This window comes from Ictalurus punctatus, chromosome 24 (assembly GCF_001660625.3).
Source record: "Ictalurus punctatus breed USDA103 chromosome 24, Coco_2.0, whole genome shotgun sequence".
NCBI classification, from domain to species: domain Eukaryota; kingdom Metazoa; phylum Chordata; class Actinopteri; order Siluriformes; family Ictaluridae; genus Ictalurus; species Ictalurus punctatus.
Genome location: NC_030439.2, coordinates 11009769 through 11034302, shown reverse-complemented (window position 1 = coordinate 11034302; position 24534 = coordinate 11009769). Strand labels below are relative to the sequence as shown.

Genomic DNA, 24534 nt, shown 5'->3' with positions numbered 1-24534 from the left:
TTTAGTATTCATGACTGAGTTGTAAATTGAGAAAAGGTGTCTTGCATAAATGGAAATAGGGGTTTGTATATATATATATATATATATATATATATATATATATATATATATATATATATATATATATATATATATATATATATATATATATATATATGTCTCTTAGGGGAGACTGGTGTGTCTCTTTGGGCCAGATTGTTTTCAGATGTGTGTGGCACTTATCAGTTTGTTCAGCTATTGCTGTGTCCCAGAGAGAATAGTGTGATGGGTCTGTGTGTGCATGTTTCCCTGAGGTAAGATCTGTTCACATGTATTTGTGTGTGAATGTGTGCCTTCCTGGAAGAAAAGTAGTTTACCTGCATATGTATATATGAACAGTGTGATCACCTAAGAGTGTTTTGTTTTTGTTTTTTTTGTCTCAGTCACCGCTTCGCTGCCATAACAACTGCATTAATCATGACATCACTGTCTCTGAGTGAGTCATACTGTGCAGGTTGGTGCAAAAATATGCTGTACACAGTGGTGTGCCTAAGAGAAAGACAGAGACAGACCGCAAGATGCAACACTGCATGACTAGATGCATGAGAGTTAATATTAGCAATCATGCCTTTGAACGAACAGATATGAACACAGATTTCAACACTGGACTTCCTGCAGAAATTCAGTAGACACCCACAATTTTATTCATCTATGTACCAAAAATAACACATCTTTGTTTGGGGAGCATTACGATTACAATATTGAAAAGTAAAATGTGACAGAATTGAAAAGACATAAAGAGAACACAGCACATAAATATATTATTAAAAGTGTATTGCACAACTGGCTCATAATCATTCCCGTTTATGCTTTACATGCTGGGATATACATTAACATAACAGAATCTTGCTAAGCTGTGATATTAATGTAACAGAGGCTCATAGTGGATGTAATGAACTTGTATATCTCTAATACAAATACCATATTCATTAGGGCTGCAGAGATAATCTTATTTTAATTGTGATCATCCATTTTTTGCTTCCTCAATTAATCAATTTTTTACTTCCTGTTTCATAAAATAATGTAATATATACAAGTTAACGAATATAGAAATCTAATATACAAAGTGAAAGGAAAACCTTTTTTTCTGATTTAAGATATTTTCAGGTTAGCTATAAGAAAACCATTTGATTCCTAAATTGGATGAAAATTGAGATGTCAATACTGAGCAAACTAATCATGATTATCATTTTAGCTGTTATTGTGCAACCCTAATATTCATGGTATTACCGGAAATATTACATATGGAATTATCATCTACATTTCTACATTCAACACCAAATGAAAGTGAAATCAAGCTTCCAGCAGATGTGGTAATGAAATGCGGTAATGAAATGCGAAAGGAACGTATATCCCAGTTATATTACAGTGTCAAATGATGTAAAGGTAGCTGTGACTTTATGAGCTCCAACGGTGAATCAACTGCAGACTCATTACGCAGCTGAAACATTATATGATCTACTAAATCACTTAGTTAAGAAACTGTAATCTATGTGACTGTCCTCCACATACAAGCTAGAATAAAATCGCCACTGACATGAATTTGCAATTTAGACCAACACAAGCTCAATGTCAGAAAATGCCCGATATTTCTACAAACACAAGAAAATATTTTTTGACTGTTTTCTGCACCATATAAGAGCTCATTAAGCACAGAACCATGCTCTTTTTAAATTTTATTTTGGTCCATTATGTTTGTGAGAGGAAGCAGGAAAACATCAGCACTTTAGGCCTCACACTATTCCCTATTGAAAAAAAAAAAAGGTAAATATTTCACCACAGAGTGGCAGTATAAAACAGAGATGTATTTGCCTCTACTTAGTGCAACAATATTCTCATCAGTATTGCAGCGTGAATATTGCAGAAACACAAGAGTTTCGACTTCTGAATGTGTTCACGTTGACTATACCAGAGCAAAAGACAAAAGCAAAAGACATTTTGACAATATTAATACAATTACGATCATTTGATAACTGCTTAGGCTGTACACTGAGGTACACGAAAAAGATTATATGTCATCAGGACTGCAGAGAAAGGTAGCTCTGATTAGAAAACCAGTAAGAACAGTGACGACCACACCAGCAACAACAAACACTTTAATACTCTCAGAACTGGTGTGGACAGCTACTATAACACAAAAGTCATAGACTGAGGCATTTGTTTTCCAATGCACACTCATATATTCAACCACACACACACACACACAGACACACACACACACACACACAGACACACACACATACACACAGACACACACACAAACAACTATGGACATATGTATTCACACATTTTTGCACATACAAATGCAAATTTCTGACTTTTCCACGTTATACTTTTTCACACTTTCACACAGACTGAGATCCTATACAGAGTGTACTTTTGTGTTTAAACACAAATGCAGCAGTGTTATAATATCAAAGCAGTCTCATGAAACATTTACATTTCACTAATTACATATACATGTATTCTACTTGTTAAGGCTAGCAAAAATTCCTTTTTTGATATGTGAGAGTCAGCCAGAACAAGTACGAGACAGTATTTATTCTGCATTTTAAGCCATGATAAGTCTGTATTTTGTCATCACAGCTGACGAAGACCTCCATTATAGTATCAGTGTCAAACGTTGAATAGTAAGTTATGGTGGTATGTCTAATATCCATCATAATTACAACACTGCACAAGCCTTTATTTCCTTTGGGCCATATTCAGAGTTGGAGACTTAAGTTAAAAGATAGGTTGATATTTACATGAGGAAAGTTTTTTGTATTCAGTTCAGAGGTCTCTATATATAAACCTATATATTTACTTAGAATAGGCCATACTTATACTCTTACTAAAGTTAATTTTCAATCACAGAAATGTTCTTTTACTTCACTACATTCGGTGGTGTTCCTCGGTTACTGTTGAATGTTAATGAATATATGTAGTTTTAATAATTAGTTTATATCACGCATAATGAGATAGCGAGTCTCATGATACGCTGCAATGGTTTAAATGTGGACGCAACAACTGCTCACTTTTTTATTGGCTCTCAGTCCTGGAGAGGGGGAAAAGTGAGTGTGTCAACAGAGGCAGGACACACACATACACACACATACACACACATACACACACATACACACACATACACACACATACACACACATACACACACATACACACACATACACACACATACACACACATACATACACACACATACACACACATACACACACATACATACACACACATACACACACATACACACACATACACACACACTCTCTCTCTCTCTCTCTACACACACTTCTCTTCTGTTCTGTTCCATAGTCTGTTCTTTTATTCTCTGTTGTCTTGTTTAAATGCAGATGCTGACAACTTTGTGTTGTTAACATGTTGTGAAAATAAAGACAGTCAGCTGATGGGAATATGTTTGTTTTTTGGGGCATGTGTGAGGTTTTGTGTTGAAAATGCCTGGTTGTGTGTTACTGTACCCATCACAGGACTGGGATATGCTGCTTCATCTTGAACCCAGGTTTTATATCATATAAACAGAATAGACAGTTTTTAAGGAGAGGTGTGACTTACAGTTCTCCATGTAGTCTGAGATTCAGGATTTTCCCTTCATTTTAATCAGATCCGAAGCAACTAACTTGCTACTCGAGTAGTCTTCTCATTGGATACTTTATTACGCTCACTCAAGTAATTATTAACATTATTACTTTTACTGTTACTGGAGTAATTACTTTTACAAGGAGTTTTACTTGTGCATGAGTAAAGTTTTGGGCTATTCTATACACCTCTGATTCAGAGTCAGTTTGTGCAGATGCTGCAGCTGATTTTCTGAATTTAGATTATTAAAATGACCTGTGTGGAGTTAATGCCTGTGATGTTGCCAGATTTGTATTTCTTTTTTAATTAATAGAAGTGCTGGGGTTTTTAATAGTACCAGGACCACTGCTGTTAATCAAAAGTACTTGCCTTTAAGCCTGACAAATTCAGCAGATATAAAACAGAAATAGATAGAAATCAAACGATATTTTGATCATGTTTTTCCCGTTTGCTTTTAGCTGCAATACGATGTAACATAAAACCAAGAGACAATAAATAAATACAAAAAATAAGCAAATAAAAATAAAGTCTAATGTGATTATACTATATAAATGAAAAGATGACCATAGAAGTCTAGTATATTACCAATGTATTGCTTCATGAAAAGTCCAAGTTGTAATTTTCACATTAATCACTGCAAATTTGGTTTCCCTTAACATTATGGTTCCTACCATCATTATACAACAGTTATAAAATAGCACTTGATCCAGTACATGCTATTATTATTATTATTATTATTATTATTACATTATTATTATACACACTGGATTAATACTAAAATGCTGTATTCACTGTTGCAGGATGAACCAGTTAATGCTTTTAATTAGCTATTTCAGTTCAATTTCAATTAATAAAATTGTTTGTTTTGTTAATTTCATGCACTTTCCTACAAACATAATGTGCTCATAGTTTGAAGAATAAGCTGACTGAGCACTTATCTGCCATGCTTAGGCATATTTTATTGATATATAATTCAGTCCTTGGCATGAGTCCCAATTAAGAGTATTGTCTCCAATTAAGGAGCTGTCCTCTCTGATATCCTTCATGCAAAGAACAGAAGGCCATTTAAGTGTTTTTGAGTATAATTAGACCCACTACTGAAATATCAGTATGGCATATTTTGGCTACATCAAATTGTCAGCCAGTGATGCTGGACTTAATACTGCTCCTTATTCATGCTGACATTGCACGAGAAAATTGGCTTAAGTTCAAGGTCAGAACTGCACTTGAAACGTGCTTTTGTTATTGCCAAACACACTCCCACACAACTGTATGAGCAGCATCCAAGTCGAGGTTTGGTTACCGAGTTGAGCAATTTTGTTATTACATCCTCATTATGTGTTTGTAACTCAACTCTGAATATGGTCCTTTAATTATGGAAGGATTAAGAAAATTTTGTTCACTAGTTAGTGGAAATTTCGTTCACTAGTAAGAGGAAATATTATTCAACTAGTTAGTTGGCTGTTCGACATTTAGACACAATTTAAAGGAGACAAAATCCTTAAGAACATAGAGCTGCAGAATTGTTCAATAAATTCACATGGTTTCTATTGTATATTAAAATTCCAAGGATCAGGAGTACTACATATTAAAATGGCCTTGTTAAATAATGTAGGTTCTTCAATATCTTATATTTTTAGAATTGGGTCTAAAAGCCACAATGACATGGTAAAATTGTTTGACAAGCAGTGCAGTTCACTGCATGACCAAAGATGCAGGCTTTCATTACTTATTCTCTCACCTTTCCCCAAACCTGTTTAATCTCTCATTCTGCATTCCACTATATGTACATAGTGTTATAATTCTACTCTTACTAATCGACTTCTGTCTAAATGTCTGTACATGCTGCTTCATACCTCCTGCTCTATACCTACACCCTCCCACCCTCTCTCATCTTCTCCTTTACTTCTGCATGTCACACTGCAGTAAGAGGACGATAGAAGGATCACTTTTGGCTGCCTCTTTGAACTCCTCCAGTGAGATCTCATCATTATGGTCTTTGTCCATCTTGCTGAAGATCTTGTCCACACGCTGCTGAGGTGTCAAGCCATCTTCGTTCATTCGCATCATAATCACTGTGCCGACCATTTTATAAATTGCCTGAGAGACATTAAAAACAAAGGCGGCAAGGAGGTGAAGACGAAATTAAGACAAATTAGGTTCTAGAATAATTAGCCCTTACAAAAAAATCTTCATCATGTCAACGTATATAATAAAGATCTTACCTCTATAATTTCAAGCATCTCCATGCGTGTAATCTTGCCATCTCCATCCAAATCATACATATTGAAGGCCCAGTTGAGTTTCTGCTCAAAGCTTCCCCGAGAGGTGATGGACAGGGCACAGATGAACTCCCTGAAGTCAATTGTGCCATCTCCATTTTTGTCAAAGGTACGAAATGCATGTTGAGCAAATTTGGAAGCATCACCATAGGGGAAGAACTGTAACATACAACAATGAGTCATTATGAGTCACTTTAGATGAAATATTCCCTGGCATGTAATGGTGTGGAAAAATGAGCCTCAGAAAGTACTTAGGAAGTATTAAAATCTACTCTAATAAAGCAGATTTGTGATCTATTTTTAAACAGTTGTCTTTTCATGTGTGTTCTAAATGGTGTTTTTAAACAGCAAATTCAAAAGCAAAAAATGACCCAAATAGGAACCAAAGAAACTTGAGGAGCTACAATAATTCTAGTTAATTAAAATCAACTTGAGAGAACATGGTAACAGTGAATAGAGTAAAAGCATCTGTAAAACCATACAGCTGAAACCTTTGGTAATGGAATCATAATTAATAGGAAAAACGCAGTCCTAGTTTCCTGGAGCTATTTGTGCAAAAGTACGTACCTTGACATAAAGCTGCTGAAACTCCTCCAGATTAAGGATTCCAGAGGGACAGTCCTTCAAGAAGCCTTTATACCACTGCTTCAACTCCGCCTCATTGAACTCTGTACTCTTGGTCAGGTCATCCAGAACCTCTGGAGCAAGCTTGCTGTTGTGTTTTCCCATATTTAATAGATTGTCTATGGGCATAAATAGAGAGGTAATGATGGATATTAATACCTGTGGGATTATTACAACAGCAAGGTCACAACATTTTAAAAATCTATTGTGATGGTAATTGAAAACCATAGTTTATTCTGCCTTTAAATTTACTTGCCACATATGGGTCATGCCAAATATGCTTTCAGAAGTGTCTTGTGAAATTCTAGTGATTAGCCAGTATATTTTCAATTAACGTTTCCTAAAGCCTTTCTAATCCTTTAGTCTCTGATTTTATAAACGTGTCTCTCTTCAACCTGGTACTGACAATATGCCTTACAACATGACACATATCTGCCCACCTAGGAGCCTGAGATATATTTGGCAAGCCCACATTTCTATGAGCTTTAAAAATGGTTATTTGGGTACACGTGAAAAATGGGGTGCCACTGTAATGAGTCATTACCTGGACTTTTAGCTTATTAAAGTTGATTAAATATTTAACAGGTCTAAATACTTGACGAGGAGCTATAATGGCTAAATGCATCAATGGTTATGCAGCAGAGCTGCTGGAGCCCAGTCGCCCACAGCATATTTCTCCGCTCATGACAGGAGGTCATTTATGTGTGATCATGATGACTAATCAGAGGTAAGCATTCATCTCCATCTCCATTCTTTCACCACCACTTGCTCGATTCTGCTCCCTCTTTCTTTGACCTTTTTTGGAATTCTCAGGTAATTTCTGCTCCTCTAGGCATCACACCCATTTGCTGGCTTTAGACAGGAAGCTTTAATTGAACATCTGAGCAGTTAATGGACTTTAAAACTAATGACATAGGCTTCCTGACACTTTTCATGCAATGAAATGATTCATGTTCATTTTAAATGCATTTAAAGAAGACCTCTAGTACATTTTGGCAGTATATGCTAGCCAGTGAGGTGGTTCAGCTGTTAATCACAGCCCTCAAAAATTCACAAACAATATGTAGGAGCCATCGATGCATACCTAATGTCAATCATAATTACACACACTTTTACCTCCTCACATTCTCTACACTATGAGTAAATGTTTATGGGAACTAGCTCCTCAACACATTACATCATGCACACTATATGCATTTCTGTTCAGGCCAAAAGTAAGTACACCCAATTAATCATTGACCACCTTTAGCAGAGTATTGTATTGTACTGTATTGGAGTCATTTTTGCCTTAATTTATTTAATTGATGGTTGATAGTACTTGCTTATGCACAGCAATAAGCTGTCTATGGTCAAAATATAGTAAGGTATGCAAAGCTCTCCTAAGGACCTGCTGTGGTACCTTGATGGGATTGAAGTAAGGACTTTGACTTATTAAGTTTTCTCCCTTTTGCCCATTATGTAGTACTTCTGCTGGTTCACTTGGGATCATTGTCTTGTTGCATGACCAAGTTTCACCTGAAATTTTAGCTGTCCAACACATGACCTAACAATTGCCTCCAGAATGCTTTGCTATAAAGAAAAATTCAGGGTCAACGCAATTGAGCTAAGTATTATGACATATTTGGTCTTATCTGGACATCACTCCAGAAGTGTTGCGGTTTGAGCAGATATAACTTTGCTAACTTAAGCCATTGTAGCATGTTGTATTAGGAAAACAGAGACTTGTACCTGGCTACTCTCATATACAATGCCAGTTTATTCTGAGAGTCATATACATTAAAATTTAACATTCTCTGAGCTTATGGTGAATTTGATGGGACAACCACTCCTGTAAAAGACTGACAACTGTCTTGAACATTTCTTAGTAACCTTTTCAGTATAGAATTATGGATTTCAAATTGTTTGACAATGGCCTTCCCAGAATGATAAGCAGCAACAATTGCTTCTATGAGCTATTTGTTGATGTGTTTTCTTTTTGGCCTGATGACAAACTTGAACATTCTACACAACCAAACTACCTAAAAGTTCCGCTTTTATAGCTAGAGGTGCACACACGTCCTCATGATCAGCTAATCAGCTCCTGAATTAAATCACCTTGTTAATTGATACAGAAGCAATAAGGATACTTAATTTTACCGAAAGAATAAAAAATTTTTTAGAGGAGGCAAAACACACACACAAAAAAACAAACAAACGAACAAAAAAACAGAGGAAGACACCCCTTTTCACCCTGCCTAATGCTGAACCGAAGAGTTGACCTCCATCTAGCACATTATTTCTCAGCAGCACAGCCAGAGGAGGGCTCAGTTAAAATGTTTTGGGTTACCAACCATAACTTGCTACTTGCCCATATTACAGTCAAGTGAAAAATTAAGTACACGCCATGGAAATTGTCATGGAAATCTTTTTTAACATATATGGACAGGCAAACATTTGATCCTCTTTGAAACAGTGCCTATTAATAAAGGTGATACACTATCAAATGACACATAAAATTAAATTTTTTTAGTAATTTTCACAATTTGAATTGACAAACAAACCAGTCACATTGAAAAAATAAGTACACCCCTACATTTATCACACCTTCAAATCTATATAATTGGAATCAGGTATTCAAGATTGGGTGCCAGTGATTAGAACCTGTTTAGGGAGTGCAGGTGGAACATGCCTTATTTATACTCCTCTCATATCTAGTGTCTGGTGTTCCCTTTGTTATTGAGGTATGTGGTGTCATCATGCCAAAATCTAAAAAGATCTGTAAGGCCTTCAGAAAAAAGGTTGTTGATGCCTGTGAGTTTGGCAAGGGATTTAAAAAGATCAAATTATTTGAAATACATCATTCCACTATAAGCTAAATTATCTACAAATGATGCAGATTTCAAATGACTGCCAATTTGTCCAGGACTGGCCATCCCAACTAATTCAGCCCAAGAGCAGACTGTCTGATGCAAAAAGAAGTCTCCAAGAACCCCAAAATTTCATCACAGGATCTGCAAGTCTTGCAACTTTTGATGTCGATATGCATGCTTCAACAATCAGAAAGAGAATTTGACCTGCATGGGCAGGCGTGCCAGAAAAAAGCCTTTGCACGACTACAGTTTGCCAATGAGCATATAGGTAAAGACCAGGACTTTTGGAATAATGTGCTCTGGACAGATGAATCAAAGATAGTTGTTTGGTCACAGTAACAGCAGACATGTTTGGTGCAGATCAAAGACAGCTTTTCAGGAGAAGCACCTCATACCAACTGTGAAGCACGGTGGTGGAAATGTTATGGTTTTGGATTGCTTCGCTGCTTCAGGGACTGGACAGCTTGCATTAATTGATTCAACTATGAATTCTTCATCATATCAGAGTGCTTTAAGATAACGTAAGGCCATCTTCTGAAAGTTGAAGTTGAACAGAAAGTGGACCTTTCAACAGGATAATGATCCTAAGCACTCTAGCAAATCCACCAAGGAATGGCTCAAAAAGAAGAAATGGAGGATATGGAATGGCCTAGTCCAAGCCTGGATTTGAATACCACTGATATGTTGTGGGGGGATTTGAAACGGACAGTACACGCAAGAAAACACTCAAACATCTTGCAACTGAAAGAATATTTCATGGAAGAGTGGTCAAAAATTCCAACAAGCCTAGTAGACAATTATGCAAAATGCCTACATGAAGTTATTTCTGCTAAAGGGGGCAATCCTAGCTTCTGAGACCAAGGGTATACTTACATTTTCAACAGAAGAATATCACAATTGATATTTATGTTGAATAAATGATTGAAAAAGTATATCGACTTCATTAATCTGTTATCAAAGATCACCTGTTTCAAAGATGATCAAATGTTTGCTTGTCCAAATATGTCAATAATGTCAATTTCCATGGGGTGTACTTATTTTTTCACATGACTGTATGAGCAGGGCTATATTTTTATTGTGGATCTAATCAACACTTGTTGAAGTCTACTACAATTGTACTCTATATTTTGTTAAAGAATCCACTTAGAGGAGTGTGATTACAATTAAAGTACTGCTATAAAGGTATAGTAATCAGACCACTCTACTAATGCGCATCCACCCTGAAGGAGCCACAATCTGTATTGATAAGGACTAGGTACAAGCACTAAGCATATTCTGTGTACCCCTACAAGCGGTACTTAGTATCAAATGCTTTTGCAGAACTTATTTTGGTGTTATACTTCAAGCAGAAAAAAAAATATTACATGCAAAAATATATTTTCTGAGATTTTTTTAAGATCACATGTTTGATTACGTCATGGCACAGCAGCAATTTTCTGGGTGCATGTTTGCTTGCCATTGTTCATGTAAGAGCACAAACATGTTCAAGGGAAAACTCCTCTCTCTCTCTCTCTCTCTCTCTCTCTCTCTCTCTCTCTCTCTCTCTCTCTCTCTCTCTCTTACCAAGTCTCTTACCTTTTTTTTGTTGTTGTTCTGCCACATCTATGCCACTTTCGTGGCAAAATCTCAGTATTCTAAATGTAAATCTAAATATCCTATATACTCCTGTTAAAGCATATACACTACTTTTAAAAGCTAACATGGCTACTGCAAAATGCATTGTAATATATAAAAGGAACACAATGCAAAAGAGTTACACAAGGCAGCATTTAAATATAGATGTTCCTCTGACAGCAGTTCAAAAGTACAACAAAAAAAAACCCTGCTAAGGCAGAAGAGGAAAAGGGATGTCTCTAATGCCAAGCCTCTTTTATGTAATTCTCTATAAATGTTAGCAACTGACACAGGATAATCATAGCTAGTTCGGGAACAGATCCACAGAGTTGGGGTCCTAAGGATGATGAGGAAATAAGTTGGTGACACAAGCAGCACTACAGAATTGATGAAAATGGTAGCAAAACAGACCTGGCAACACTGTGATTCAACGAAGTCTCCCTACAGCCGTCTAAGAACCATTCTGCACTCTAGTGTAGAGTGCTCTAGAAAGAGCTTCATCAATTATTTTTGAGTAAACCAACAACTGCATGTTCTGCAGTGGTTCTTTTTCATTCACAACTTTTAATCATTGACACCTTTCAGGAAGATGTTTTTTACAAAAACAACAACAACCTTTGTCTAAAAACTCAAACACTTGCTGCACAATAGGAACAGTATGACTTTATGCCCAGATTGCTCTAACACACTTTTACTACATTTAATAAGTAATTGCATTTAGCTCATGCCACCAACTTATTTCTCATAATTATTCTTAGGGCTGCAATCCTTGGCTCCGATCCTCAACTAGCTATGATAATCCTGGACAGTTGCCAACATTTATGTAATTCTCCCTGCAAATGATAGGGAGAATTATAGAAACAAAGCCTGACTTCAGTTTTGTCCCTTATCCTCTTTGGCGTGAACAGGATTCCGGTTTGTAAAGAACTGATAAACAAAGCGGACATTTAAGGATCTCTACCTTTTAACTAAGAACCATCTCTGATAGGAAACACACTGTTACAAATAGAAGCTCCTTGAGGGACAAACTGAAGAATGCTTTTTTTTAGGTTTCTATCTAGACCTTTCACCTTTTAAACAGTGTACAAAAACCTGCACTATGTGTACCTTTGAAAGGTTTGTAGTTTTCATTTATGTTGCACATATGTTACTAATGATAACGTGTTCAAATGTTACAACAATTCCCAAAGTATAAAATCTAGATTTTTACAAAAAAAAAAAAAATGCAGACTTGACAGGACTTAAAGTAGCAAAAAATGTCGGTTTTGGCCTTTTTGCCTAAAAATGTTGGGAACCCCTACCTTAAACCTTCACTTTGTGAAAAATGAAAAAAGAATTAAGTTCATGAGGGGAAAGTTTACACCCCCAGGCGAATAATATACTATAGTTACTTTTACATATTTTTTAAAGCTTTTTCAAATGCCTCATGGAATGGGTGGTCACCCTAGTACCACCCCAGTGACAGGGTATCACTTACACCCTGAGGTCCTTGAGGCCCTCAACTCTCTCAACTTGTCTAGCAAATAAATATATGTAAAACTGATCACATTGTTCTAATGCATAAGTTGCATTCAAAGTGTAAGCTAAAATCCTAACACCCTCGAAAAAGAAGATATTTTCACAAAGATACAAAAAAAATCCTCTTGGCTCTCTTAGTACAAGGTGCAAACGGTAATTGAGCATACTGCTTAGTTAGAACAATCAATTGGGGACACCCAGATAATGAGTAATGATCCAGTTACCATTACCACTGTCATCTGGCCATCATAATATCATGGAATAGAAGCATGCAGCTAAATAAAAAAAATGTATAATGTTTAAAGTGCCTTGGTTTAAAAGACGTGCAGTGGTGAAATGTAATGTAATTCTCATATAGCACTTAAGAAAACAACTGATTATAAACAAATGAAATGCTTACTGTGAGATATACTGCAACACCTTAAACCAGGGATTCCCAAACTAGGGGTTGTGACCCCATGTGAGGTCACATGATTTACAAATGGGGCCATGAGAGGAACTCTCCTCTTTTGTTGTTTTTATTTACTTAACAAATTAATATAAGGAATGCCAATCTAACTATGAAGATATATTTTGCATACTACTATTTTCAATTATTAGTATTTTCAAGGAAAGTCACATTCAAATAAGAAACATTTAAATTAGGAGTGTTTGTGCTATTTTAATCTTTTTCAGAATCCTGACATACTGCACTAGCATAGGAGATGAGCATTAAAAGCAGACAATTTCGCCATCTATCAACCAAGGCAACAATCAGTGAGTCAGTGGAACAACAGGAAACAAATATATGTGGGAATACTTATTAAATATGGATTTAAATGCATGAGGTTAAATATCAAGAGAAACCCAAACACTGCAAAAACAGAGTACTCATATCTTTGCATGCACTAAATATGCAACAATAACCTTTATGTAACCTAAATATGTAAAATAATAATAATAATAATAATAATAATAATAATAATAATAATAATAACCTAAATATTTAAAAATAGCCTTTACAAGGTTTGTAGTCATCATTTATTTTGCCCTGATGCACTGATGCAGTAATTCATGAAAAAGGAGCCCCAACCAAGTTCTGAGTGCATAAATCAACATACTTTTCAGAAGGTCGACATTTCTGTATTATAAATTCATTATTCTAATATTTTGACATACTGGATTTTTGATTTCCATGAGCTGTAAGCCATAATCATCAACATTAAAACAGAAAAGGCTTGAAATATTTCACTTTATGTGTAATGAATCTAGAATATATGAAAGTTCCACTTTTTGAATTAAATTACGGTCATATATATACAGTATCTCACAAAAGTGAGTACACCCCTCACATTTTTGTAAATATTTGATTATATCTTTTCATGTGACAACACTGAAGAAGTGACACTTTGCTATAATGTAAAGTAGTGAGTGTACAGCTTGTATAACAGTGTAAATTTGCTGTCCCCTCAAAATAACTCAACACACAGCCATTAATGTCTAAACCGCTGGCAACAAAAGTGAGTACACCCCTAAGTGAAAATGTCCAAATTGGGCCCAAAGTGTCAATATTTTGTGTGATCACCATTATTTTCCAGCACTGCCTTAATCCTCTTGGTCATGGAGTTCACCAGAGCTTCACAGGTTGCCACTGGAGTCCTCTTCCTGTCCTCCATGATGACATCACGTAGCTGGTGGATGTTAGAGACCTTGTGCTCCTCCATCTTCCGTTTGAGGATGCCCCACAGATGCTCAATAGGGTTTAGGTCTGGAGACATGCTTGGCCAGTCCATCACCTTCACCCTCAGCTTCTTTACCAAGGCAGTGGTCGTCTTGGAGGTGTGTTTGGGGTCGTTATCATGCTGGAATACTGCCCTGCGGCCCAGTCTCCGAAGGGAGGGGATCATGCTCTGCTTCAGTAAGTCACAGTACATGTTGGCATTCATGGTTCCTTCAATGAACTGTGACTCCCCAGTGCCAGCAGCACTCATGCAACCCCAGACCATGACACTCCCACCACCATGCTTGACTGTAGGCAAGACACACTTGTCTTTGTTCTCCTCACCTGGTTGCCGCCACACATGCTTGACACCATCTGAACCAAATAAGTTTATCTTGGACATGGTTCCAGTAATCCATGTCCTTAGTCTGCTTGTCTTCAGCAAACTGTTTGCGGGCTTTCTTGTCCATCATCTTTAGAAGAGGCTTCCTTCTGGGATGACAGACATGAAGACCAATTTGATGCAGTGTGCGGCGTATGGTCTGAGCACTGACAGGCTGACTCCCCACCCCTTAACCCTCTGCAGCAATGCTGGTAGCACTCATACATCTATTTCCCAAAGACAACCTCTGGATATGATTCTGAGCACATGCACTCAGCTTCTTTGGTTGACCATGGCGAGGCCTGTTCTGAGTGGAACCTGTCCTGTTAAACCACTGTATGGTCTTGACCACCATGCTGCAGCTCAGTGTCAGGGTCTTGGCAATCTTCTTATAGCCTAGGCCATCTTTATGTAGAGCAACAATTCTTTTTTTCAGATCCTCAGAGAGTTCTTTGCCATGAGGTGCCATGTTGAACTTCCAGTGACCAGTATGAGGGAGTGTGAGAGCAATGACACCAAATTTAATACACCTGCTCCCCATTCACACCTGAGACCTTGTAACACTAACAAGTCACATGACACCGGGGAGGGAAAATGGCTTATTGGGCCTAATTTTGACATTTTCACTTAGGGGTATACTCACTTTTGTTGCCAGTGGTTTAGACATACATATATACATACATATATATATATATATATATATATATATATATATATATATATATATATATATATACACACACACACAGTGTGTGTGTGTGTGTGTGTAAGTAAGTAGCCTCCAAACTATGAGGTTTCCACCACCATAGTGTGCGTGGTTTATTGCATACAACATACAAAGACAGAAAACCCAAAGATTTGGTTTCAGTATTGGTTTTAAGTATGGCCAGACATTTCACATCCATTATTACAAGTATTACTAATAGATTTCCAAATAGATTTGGAAGTGGCACCATAATCTTTTCTAAATCAGTATGGCCTGCAACACATGATTTCTTCTTCTGATTTATGATGATTATAATGAAGAGACATTCATTTTTACTAGGACATGACATTGACCAGTGTAGGAAGCATGCCAGACTGGAAGAATGCCATAAATATCTCCACAGTGGGGGTGTGGTTGTCTGTGTACAAGCTTTTCATGTTTTGGACATAAATGCAAGGGCAGTAAGGCAGATTTTAACATCTGTAGGATCACTTTGAGCAAGGTTCGCGTCGTTCTCTTTAATTAAGTGAACAGCAGATAAACTTGTAGCTCACGCTTTTCAATTCAATGGTGGTGGCTATTGCTTTCACTTATTATTAGATGTATTAAGTCAATGAAATTTGGGTTCTATTATTGGAAAAGGTGAGAGGTTGTGCTGCAGTAATGAGAGCAGTAATCTTAATACTGTCATGTTGAGATATTAGACTCAACTGTCTAGCTCATTCATACACATAAACATCTTAAACACATCTGGTAACACTACACCACTAATTTATATATATACTGTACTTCTTCCAGTCTAGTCAGTTTTTATATTTAGATTTCCACTTAGGGGGCATTTGCATTCAGTTTGCTTAAGAACTAGCGACTAACCAGCAAGGATGCCGAACATTTTTAGTGTGCATTCTTAGTGAGCATTTCATACTATTAAATCTAATGAATGTGAGTAATTTTCTACACATTATCTGAAGTATCCAAGACATCCAATGGAATTAGAATTAACTTAGAAGAGACTAATGAAGAGCTGCTCGACCTCATCTAACTGAAGAAATTTTAAGGATAATAATCAAGGACAGATTTGCTGGACAGCATAAACTACATCTAAATATACTTCAAGCCCAAACATTTAATACACGATCCATAAAGCAAGCTTCTACAATAATTATACCAGATAATGACTAAGAGTTTTACAGAATTAAGCACAGAAGTCAGTCAAGGCAGAAAACCCCACCATGGCTGGTGTAAGGCTTGGATTCGGCTCTGCAGTGGATTCATTCACTGTCATGGATAAACAGCTGCAATAAGAGGAGCATGGCCTTATATATGAATGAATAAATTAATAGAAATATAAGATAGCTAAACATGGGAGCACGGTGGCTTAGTGGTTAGCACGTTCGCCTCACACCTCCAGGGTTGGGGTTTCGATTCCCACCGTGGCCCTGTTTGCGCCCCGTTGTCCCCGTTCCCCCGTTTGCATGTTCTCCCCGTGCTGTGGGGGTTTCCTCCGGGTACTCCGGTTTCCTCCCCCAGTCAAAAGACATGCATGGTAGGCTGATTGGCATGTCCAAAGTGTCTGTAGTGTGTGAATGTGTATGCGATTGTGCCCTGCGATGGATTGGCACCCTGTCCAGGGTGTACCCCGCCTTGTGAATGATGCGCCCTGGGATAGGCTCCAGGTTTCCCTGTGACCCTAAAGTGGTAGAGGATGGATGGATAGATAAACAACATAGAAGAAAGTACATGAAAATGGAAACATGAAACATGAAAATGTTTTATAAGTTTCTGGCAGGCACAGTGTGACCAGGCTGATATGGAAAATCATATTTAATATAAAACAGTGCAAAGAAACTTTTTTTTTTACAATTTCAATTTTCTAATTAGTGACAGTTATCAGTTGTTAAGTCTAGATTATTGATTTCCTGGAATCCAGGCATCCTGGAAGACTCGGACAAAGTGTGAACCAAAGCAAAGGACTAATAGGACCAAAGCTCAAGAATATGTACATCATTGCAGCTATTCAAGATGGTCTTCTGATTTGCAACTTCATCCAAACAGGTGAATAGAAGTGGAGAATGTTCCAATACTTGTACAAAACCACTATGTAGATAAACAGATCTTTAACACTTCATCCTATAGGAGATCCTCTAGTCACAGAGTTCTCCAGGTTCTTAAAGCTGTGCTAAAATATATGCCAGTTTATCTAGCTTTCATAGCATCCCTATTAATCCCCTCCATCTCTCTCTGATCACTGTCACTCAGATAGATCGATAGACCACAGCTGGCAGACTGCTGGTTTTTGTGACGTCTTTGACATTCCAACCAGGTCCGTCCCGTCCTTTTAAGAGCTGCTGAATGAGACAGAAACTCTGGACTCCAGGACATTGCAGTGGATTAATTTCAACACACAAAGGAGACAAAGAAGGAGACAGAGAGATGTGAAGAATAGATCAGAAAAGGGGAAAAGACACATTTTTTCATGTGTGGAGAACATTGAGCCAGTCACTGAATATGATTGAAAAATAAATTTCAAGACAACTGCTATAGACTTGAATCTGGGGAATGCCTTCCTGCTAGTTTTGAAATAAATATCTGGGACAGAGCAAGATGTAAAAGACTTGGGACTGACATATTAAATTGATGTTGTTGCATCTCTGAATTGGCTACATCTCTCTCTCTCTCCTCTCCACTAATAGCTGGTGTGTGGTAGGCATTCTGGCGCACTATTGCTGCCATCGCATCATCCAGGTGAATGCTACACACTAGTGGAGGTGGAGGAGATCCCACACCATCCAATTAAAGCACTTTGAGTGTATAAAAAAGTGCTATATAAATGTAAAAAATTAATAACAATAATAGTAATGATAATAATAATAATATTTTTACAAGCAAAATAGGAACTTCTAATGTATTCGGGTCTGTGGTAATACAGTCTAATTTTAACTATTCCTGTTCCTTGCCTATGCCACAGTACAAGGACATCAGTGTCAGTATAAATACAGCTACATCATAAGCTACTACTACTACAGTTAGCATGTACATATTACAAGTTAAAGGTTGCATGTCTATGAATTTTTCTAGTCAACCAGCATTTCAAAAAAGTAGTCAACAAGTCATCTTTCATAGGGAAAGCAAACTGATTCAGAACATCACTATATTATGCCATTTAGTACAATTAATCTCCAATCAACAACAGCAAAGAATGTATCAAACAGCTATTCAATTATATTTCCAGCTTTAATGCTTTTTTGGCTATGACAACAAAGGCTCCCTGGAGGCAAGGGAGCAAAATCTTTAGGAGGGAATTATGGCATATGCTCTCTTTAATATCAAGCAGTTAAACATGGGCATTTGTGAGCTTATGTATACAGATGAGGGCAGATAGTCCTTTTCCTGGAGTGTGTTACATTTCCTTGTGATGCAGCATGGACAGCAGCTAGAAAAGATGTGTTTGGTTGGCTTCATGTCTCAGAGGAAGCATGTATAAGCCTTCACCCTTCACAGTTGGCATCTGTCTTATAATGGGGGGAGCTGGCAGGTGGATGGGTATTGCCAGGTGACCAAATTGGGGAAAAAACTTTATGTAAAATCTGGTGTAAAAAAACATCTACCTTGCTGTTTTTACACTAACTACTACACACTAATGATTATTTGCATGTTTAACCCTGGTATGGGTTGTTTTATTTTAGATAGTCATATTATTCAAAACTCAAGAGGAACTAGAACAAGTTTATATGAAAAACTCTGAAAGCTCTGGTTGGTGAAATAAGTTACAAACAAGCAGTCTGACAACAGTGTAGCACTGTTTATGTGTATTGAACTGTGCATGGAGTAATTTATATGTACACAAACCACTCTGGCAGATGAATTAGAAGGTCTATCTCACTGAAGGTTCAATATTGGAGTGCATGAAAATGCTACTGCTACTTGTTTGGGAATTTGTAGATGCATATTTTATAAACTGTAATTTTATATCTTAAATCACCCAATAGTAAATCATCAATTATGACCACAATAAATTTTAACAAAAATGTCAGATTATGGTTTGAGCCATTTAAGGAAATGAAAGTAAAATGAGGTTGAATAATAGTACTCATTACGTACCATGGTATTCGCCTGTGATATGCAGCATATTCAAAAGGATGCCAATATGTGAAGTTTCTTAGGAAACTTTCCCTTGAATTTAGCTCAATTTCAGAAGAGTCATTACATTTTTCAATGGCACATAAGGCATAACAACCAATAGTGGGCATAAATAATGCAGCTGTTGAGCACTAAAGGTCAACCATCCTCATCTAGAGGCATAGAGGCAGATCCATAACTGTCAGACACCATCATCGTCCACTGAAAGTGCTTTTGTGCGCTGCCTGAGGGCGACAGACCCAATATAAAAGGGGTTTCTAAATAATACATGAAAGGATCCAGGTGAAAGAATAGATATTTGTATATGTTCTGACTAATAACAATAATAATGGCTGTTAATTGTTGCAATGGTTTTTGTGCATGTCTACATGCATTCTCATTCTTTTCTATGTCTCTATATCAAGTTATCACATGCAAACTGAGGCCTCAGAGGCAAGCTAGTAGCAATAATTATAAGGTTGCTTTTTCTGGTTTCAAATGAAGTAAGCCAGTAACCAACAAATAACTTTAACTGACAACACTGGAGCACTTTTTGAGCCAAGTTCCTGTAAGACCCCTACAACAGATTCACAACCATATATGTCTCTTTGATGTAAAACTGTGCATAAACAAAACAAAACACACCTAGTCTCTGCCTCACTAGCATTGCCCAGGTCTCACTACACAATTTTAAATTAATAACTTCTGAAACAGGTGTTGCTTCTATAGCAAAATTGTGCTCATGTGGCAGCGCAAAGGAAAAGCAGGAAACTCCCTCTGATAATACCAGGTCATGGTACCAGTGCATCTCTACATCCCATAATGTGCTAAATGCTGCCATTTGTGCTTTCTAATGCATCTGTTTTAAAAAATAATCTGATTTCAGAATGTGTGTTGGAGAGCCCTTTAAACCTCAAAGGTCTTGTTTATCTTTCCTACTTTCCTGAGATTTCTTTGTTATGTTATGTTCCTTTTTGGTCATTCAAAACTGCATACTAGTCTTATTTGCAGAGCATCTCAGACACACAGGGAAAAAACAAGGCATTCTCCACCTGCTCATGAGGATATCCTTGCATCAACAGCCCAGTCCCCCAAGGGTGACAACTGGTACTGAAGCTTCCTCTTATACCCTTGGGACTGTCGGATAATGAGGAAAATTTTCAACATATGTTGTATGATGGAGAAATGCAAATTTTGTTGATATAAGGGGTAGCTGATTGTGGACGATCAAACCAGCTAAACAAGAAAGTATTACTATGTTAACAGCTTGTTATTCATAATTAGTTACATTAAACTACTAACCTGAGGGCTTACACAACATCCACAATTTCATAACATCTCAGTGAACAGGTGGATTGCACCTGATGACTAAAATCCCTTCTGGCAAAGAGTTCAGACTCAGAGGCCTTGGTAATGTAATTAGGACTTAATCAATATTTAATATTCAAGCCACTACATATTCATAGTACCATCATACTGTAATTGGATCAAGTTTTATCTTAGGCTTGACAATCAATCAATCAATTATAATACTTGGAGTACTACCATTATTTGTATATAACATTGGGCTATTTGCCTAACTTCATTAAAGTAGTATTTGGATAAGTTTTCCAGACATATGTCATTAAGTAATGTTAGGGGATAGAGGATGTATGTAAGGATTATAATTGATTTGCACAGGATAAGTGATCACTGTATAAAATCATAACTTAATGATGGTCGTCACATCAAATCTTCCATGCATACAACACACATCTGCTATCTTTAATCAACGCACATCTGCTATCTTTAATGTAAAGTGGTTATTCATCCATCCATCGCTTTTCTGTACCGCTTATCCATACTGGGTCACGAGGAACCTGGAGCCTATCCCAGTGGGCATGGGGCACAAGGCGGGGGACACCCTGGACAGGGTGCCAATCCATTGCAGGGCATAAATTTATTAATTTGTCCATTATTATATCTGCTTGTTGTAGCGCTTATGGCCACACAAATCACACTTGATCATGGGTAGATCACAGGCCCATAACATGTATGTAGGCTTTACTTGAACTCAATGACTAACTAAAATTCCCTGTCACTTCTCTGATGAGTCCATTATCTATATTTTATTTTTTCTACATTTTAAATGAGGCTAAACTGATTTTGCTGGAAGATGATAGAAAAGAGCTTTTCCTGGAGTGTCTCTATATTTTCTATATATATTGTATCTATATACCTCTTTTTCCACAGGATATAATGGAATATTTACCTACATGTCAATTCATATGGGTTATATATTACCTGTGGTTATTATTACTATAAAAGGAAAAAACAGCGTAATCCTCCCGGACCCATGCGTGTGCAGAACTAAGTTTCCAGCAATACTCTGGTTAAAAAAAATAAAAATAAAAATAAAAAATATTATACCACCTCTCCATGTAAAACTAGTCAAACCCAACTAGTGCTTAAGCTATATGACTACCCATTGGAACAGCTAAAGGCTGACTGCCTTAATTGAGGGCCCTATAGCAGTAGCCATCAGCTTAAACATCTGGAGCTATAGCCAAGTTCTCTTGAGACTACTTTAAAAAAGGCTCTGACACTCACAAAGCAAATTAAAGTGATTTCTGTATATATAACATAAAATTGAACTCTCAATAAAATTGTCTCACTTCCAACATCAAACCATTTCCTATTAAAGATCAAAATGCTGTAAATAGAAGGGGAACTGGAAGCCACACACTGGTTTAGTGGAAATACCACCTGGCTCAGTAGCATATCAGTGGAAATTTATACCAGCAGCGAGTTTGGAAAGGCCTGTTATCCTATTTCTCTGTATTAGCTGTGTCAACATGTATTTTACAGATTCTGTCAGATCCAAGTACCATAACATTAGGGTGAGCATGAGAAACAGTGTGTTTATGATGTCCAAACATGGCCTGCAGCATTGTGAAATGGCTTGATCTGCTAAATGTGTTTGACAGCATCTTGCTCATTATAGCACTACACTCTTTTCTCATTCACATTCAAAACAGGCAGCAGTGCAAAGCAAGCAAAAAGCATCTTTAGGACCTGTTAAATAAGAAGAACACAATACCAACAGGCACCTATCGGAAGTAAGAAAAACAAAACTGTCCTTTGCTCTTTTTTTTTTGTCCATGCATGCCTTTTGTTTTTCATGCATTGAGTTACCTTGAAGTGGGTTGATTAGTCGTGCTGAGGAGCCAGTGACTGGCCATGGCTTTTTGAGTTCAGCCATTTTGGAACTGCTATCCATCCCCATGAGAAACAGAGCATGTGGGCAATTGATCAAACGGCTCTGTGTGCATGATTTGATACACCTGGCGCTGCCTGGTCGCTTTTGTCTGGGATAAAATGGAATACTGACACTGGCCATGTGTTTCCTTGAATGGGATATTTTTTTGCATGGGTGAGATTCAGTCAGGGGTGTACACTAAGGAGGATGTGGGGACAAAAAGGTACTGAGTTCAGGCTCCTCGTCTATCACCTGTTCTCAGTCACCAGGGGCACAGGGCCAGAAAATACTGGATAAAAAACAAGATTGCATGTGATCTATCTATTAGGAGAACAGCTGTTTGTGGGAATAATAGCATGTATCCATATGAATTTAATGTTGTCACGAAGGGATTGAAATTTATTTTAAAAACATGGAAAAAATATTCCATCTCAGTCCAACAATGATAACTTTGTTTCACATCACATGAAAAAAAAAAGTCATTCAAATCAATATCAATATTCTTGCATATCGTTTAAAGACTATTAAAGGAACTTTGACAACCAATTATCAGTCTACTGAAAATTATATACAGTAGGGACACTTTAGCGCCTGTCTTTTCCACAAGTACTTAACATTTCTACACCATTTCCAAACCACTATACGCTACAGTAGATGATGTTTTGGTCCTTTTTCTTCTGGGAGTTTCTCAGTGGTCAGGGTTTGTCTGTCTGGTCAGCATAATACCCATGTCCCTTTCCACTTTCACCAAGCACAGTTATTTATTTACTCTGCATCACTGCATATCTGTATGGCTCAATAAAACTCATCTCATACAAAACTGACACTGTGACAACTCCATCCAGTGAAATGAGAGGTGGATGAAAGATGTTATGATCTTACTGCAGTCAGACTGGATAGGCGCTCAGCTTTGTCTTGTAGTATCTCCAGATACACATCTGCCTATGCACAGGGTAAATAAACCACTTTCTGGGTTATCACCTTGACCTACTATATATATATATAGTCTGCTGTCCGGAGTAATACAACAGTCCACAGTTGCAGCTGAACACACACAATGGAAGACAAACACACATGCAGTAGAAATCAGCATGGGTAGACTGCTGAACATAACCACACTCATGCAGCGCAAAACAAGACTGCAGTCAGGAATTAGACATGCATTTTAATGATCAGGCTATACAAGCACTACAGCTGCTAAGTGCAAGGACACATTTTAATATACAAAGTCCATATAGAAATGCTGTCTGTGAGCTTTCATACTGTCTATCAACAAACGACAAGCAGAAACAGCATCTGTGTGGCCTCTTAGTAAATTTCTACAAAAAGTGAAAACGACACATTTATAATAAGAGGGAAATAATGTCCACAAGTTTTATTACAGGCTACAGGTGGTCCCTTTAACGTTTTAATATTTACCGTTTATTATCAGAAGCTGACAAAATTACGCACATAGCTAGTGCAGCTGAAAGTAGACGCATGGATGACTCACCCAAATGTTTGCGGTGAGGTAACGCGGTGTTTCGTGTGTGTGTGTGTCCGCGAAGTGTTCCTGTAAAGCGCTAAACGCGTGGACGGCGCTCGGCGGGAAACCGTGCAGAATCGCGGAGCCACACGCGCGCAGTAGCTTCTTCCTCGAGCTGGGCGCAATGAATGGAGCGCGCTCATCTCCCTGGCTACCATATTTGCATAAGTAACACCCAAAGCCTACTCTGATTGGACAATATTCAAGGCTCTGAGACGGGCTAAATTTTGTGCGTATATGATTGGATGGTCGGTGGTGTCAATCAAAACGAGGCTTCCGGAAGCGTACAGCGCTTCTAAACAGACCACCATGCGGGTAAACAGAGTGACAACAGTTAGATAAACA

The 24534-nt window shown here is 37.4% G+C and overlaps 1 protein-coding gene across 1 annotated transcript; it reads right to left on the bottom strand.

The window, feature by feature from the left end:
- Positions 1-660: 660 nt before the first annotated feature.
- hpcal4 (hippocalcin like 4) lies at positions 661-24332 on the bottom strand. The gene is made up of 4 exons (XM_017453994.3): positions 24157-24332; positions 6483-6658; positions 5859-6074; positions 661-5733 (listed from the first exon to the last, which is right to left on the bottom strand). Exons 2-4 carry the CDS (start codon positions 6642-6644, stop codon positions 5536-5538), a joined length of 576 nt encoding a protein of 191 aa, XP_017309483.1. The 5' UTR covers positions 6645-6658; positions 24157-24332; the 3' UTR covers positions 661-5535.
- Between the last annotated feature and the right edge of the window lie 202 nt (positions 24333-24534).

Bases quoted from the DNA above. Each gene is read 5' to 3' on its own strand.
- hpcal4 (XM_017453994.3), bottom strand. From the start codon at position 6,644: ATGGGAAAACACAACAGCAAGCTTGCTCCAGAGGTTCTGGATGACCTG. The intron at 6,075-6,482 runs GTACGTACTTTT...TGTATGTTACAG, and splicing joins TTCAGCAGCTTTATGTCAAG to TTCTTCCCCTATGGTGATGC. The intron at 5,734-5,858 runs GTAAGATCTTTA...AATGTCTCTCAG, and splicing joins AGATGCTTGAAATTATAGAG to GCAATTTATAAAATGGTCGG.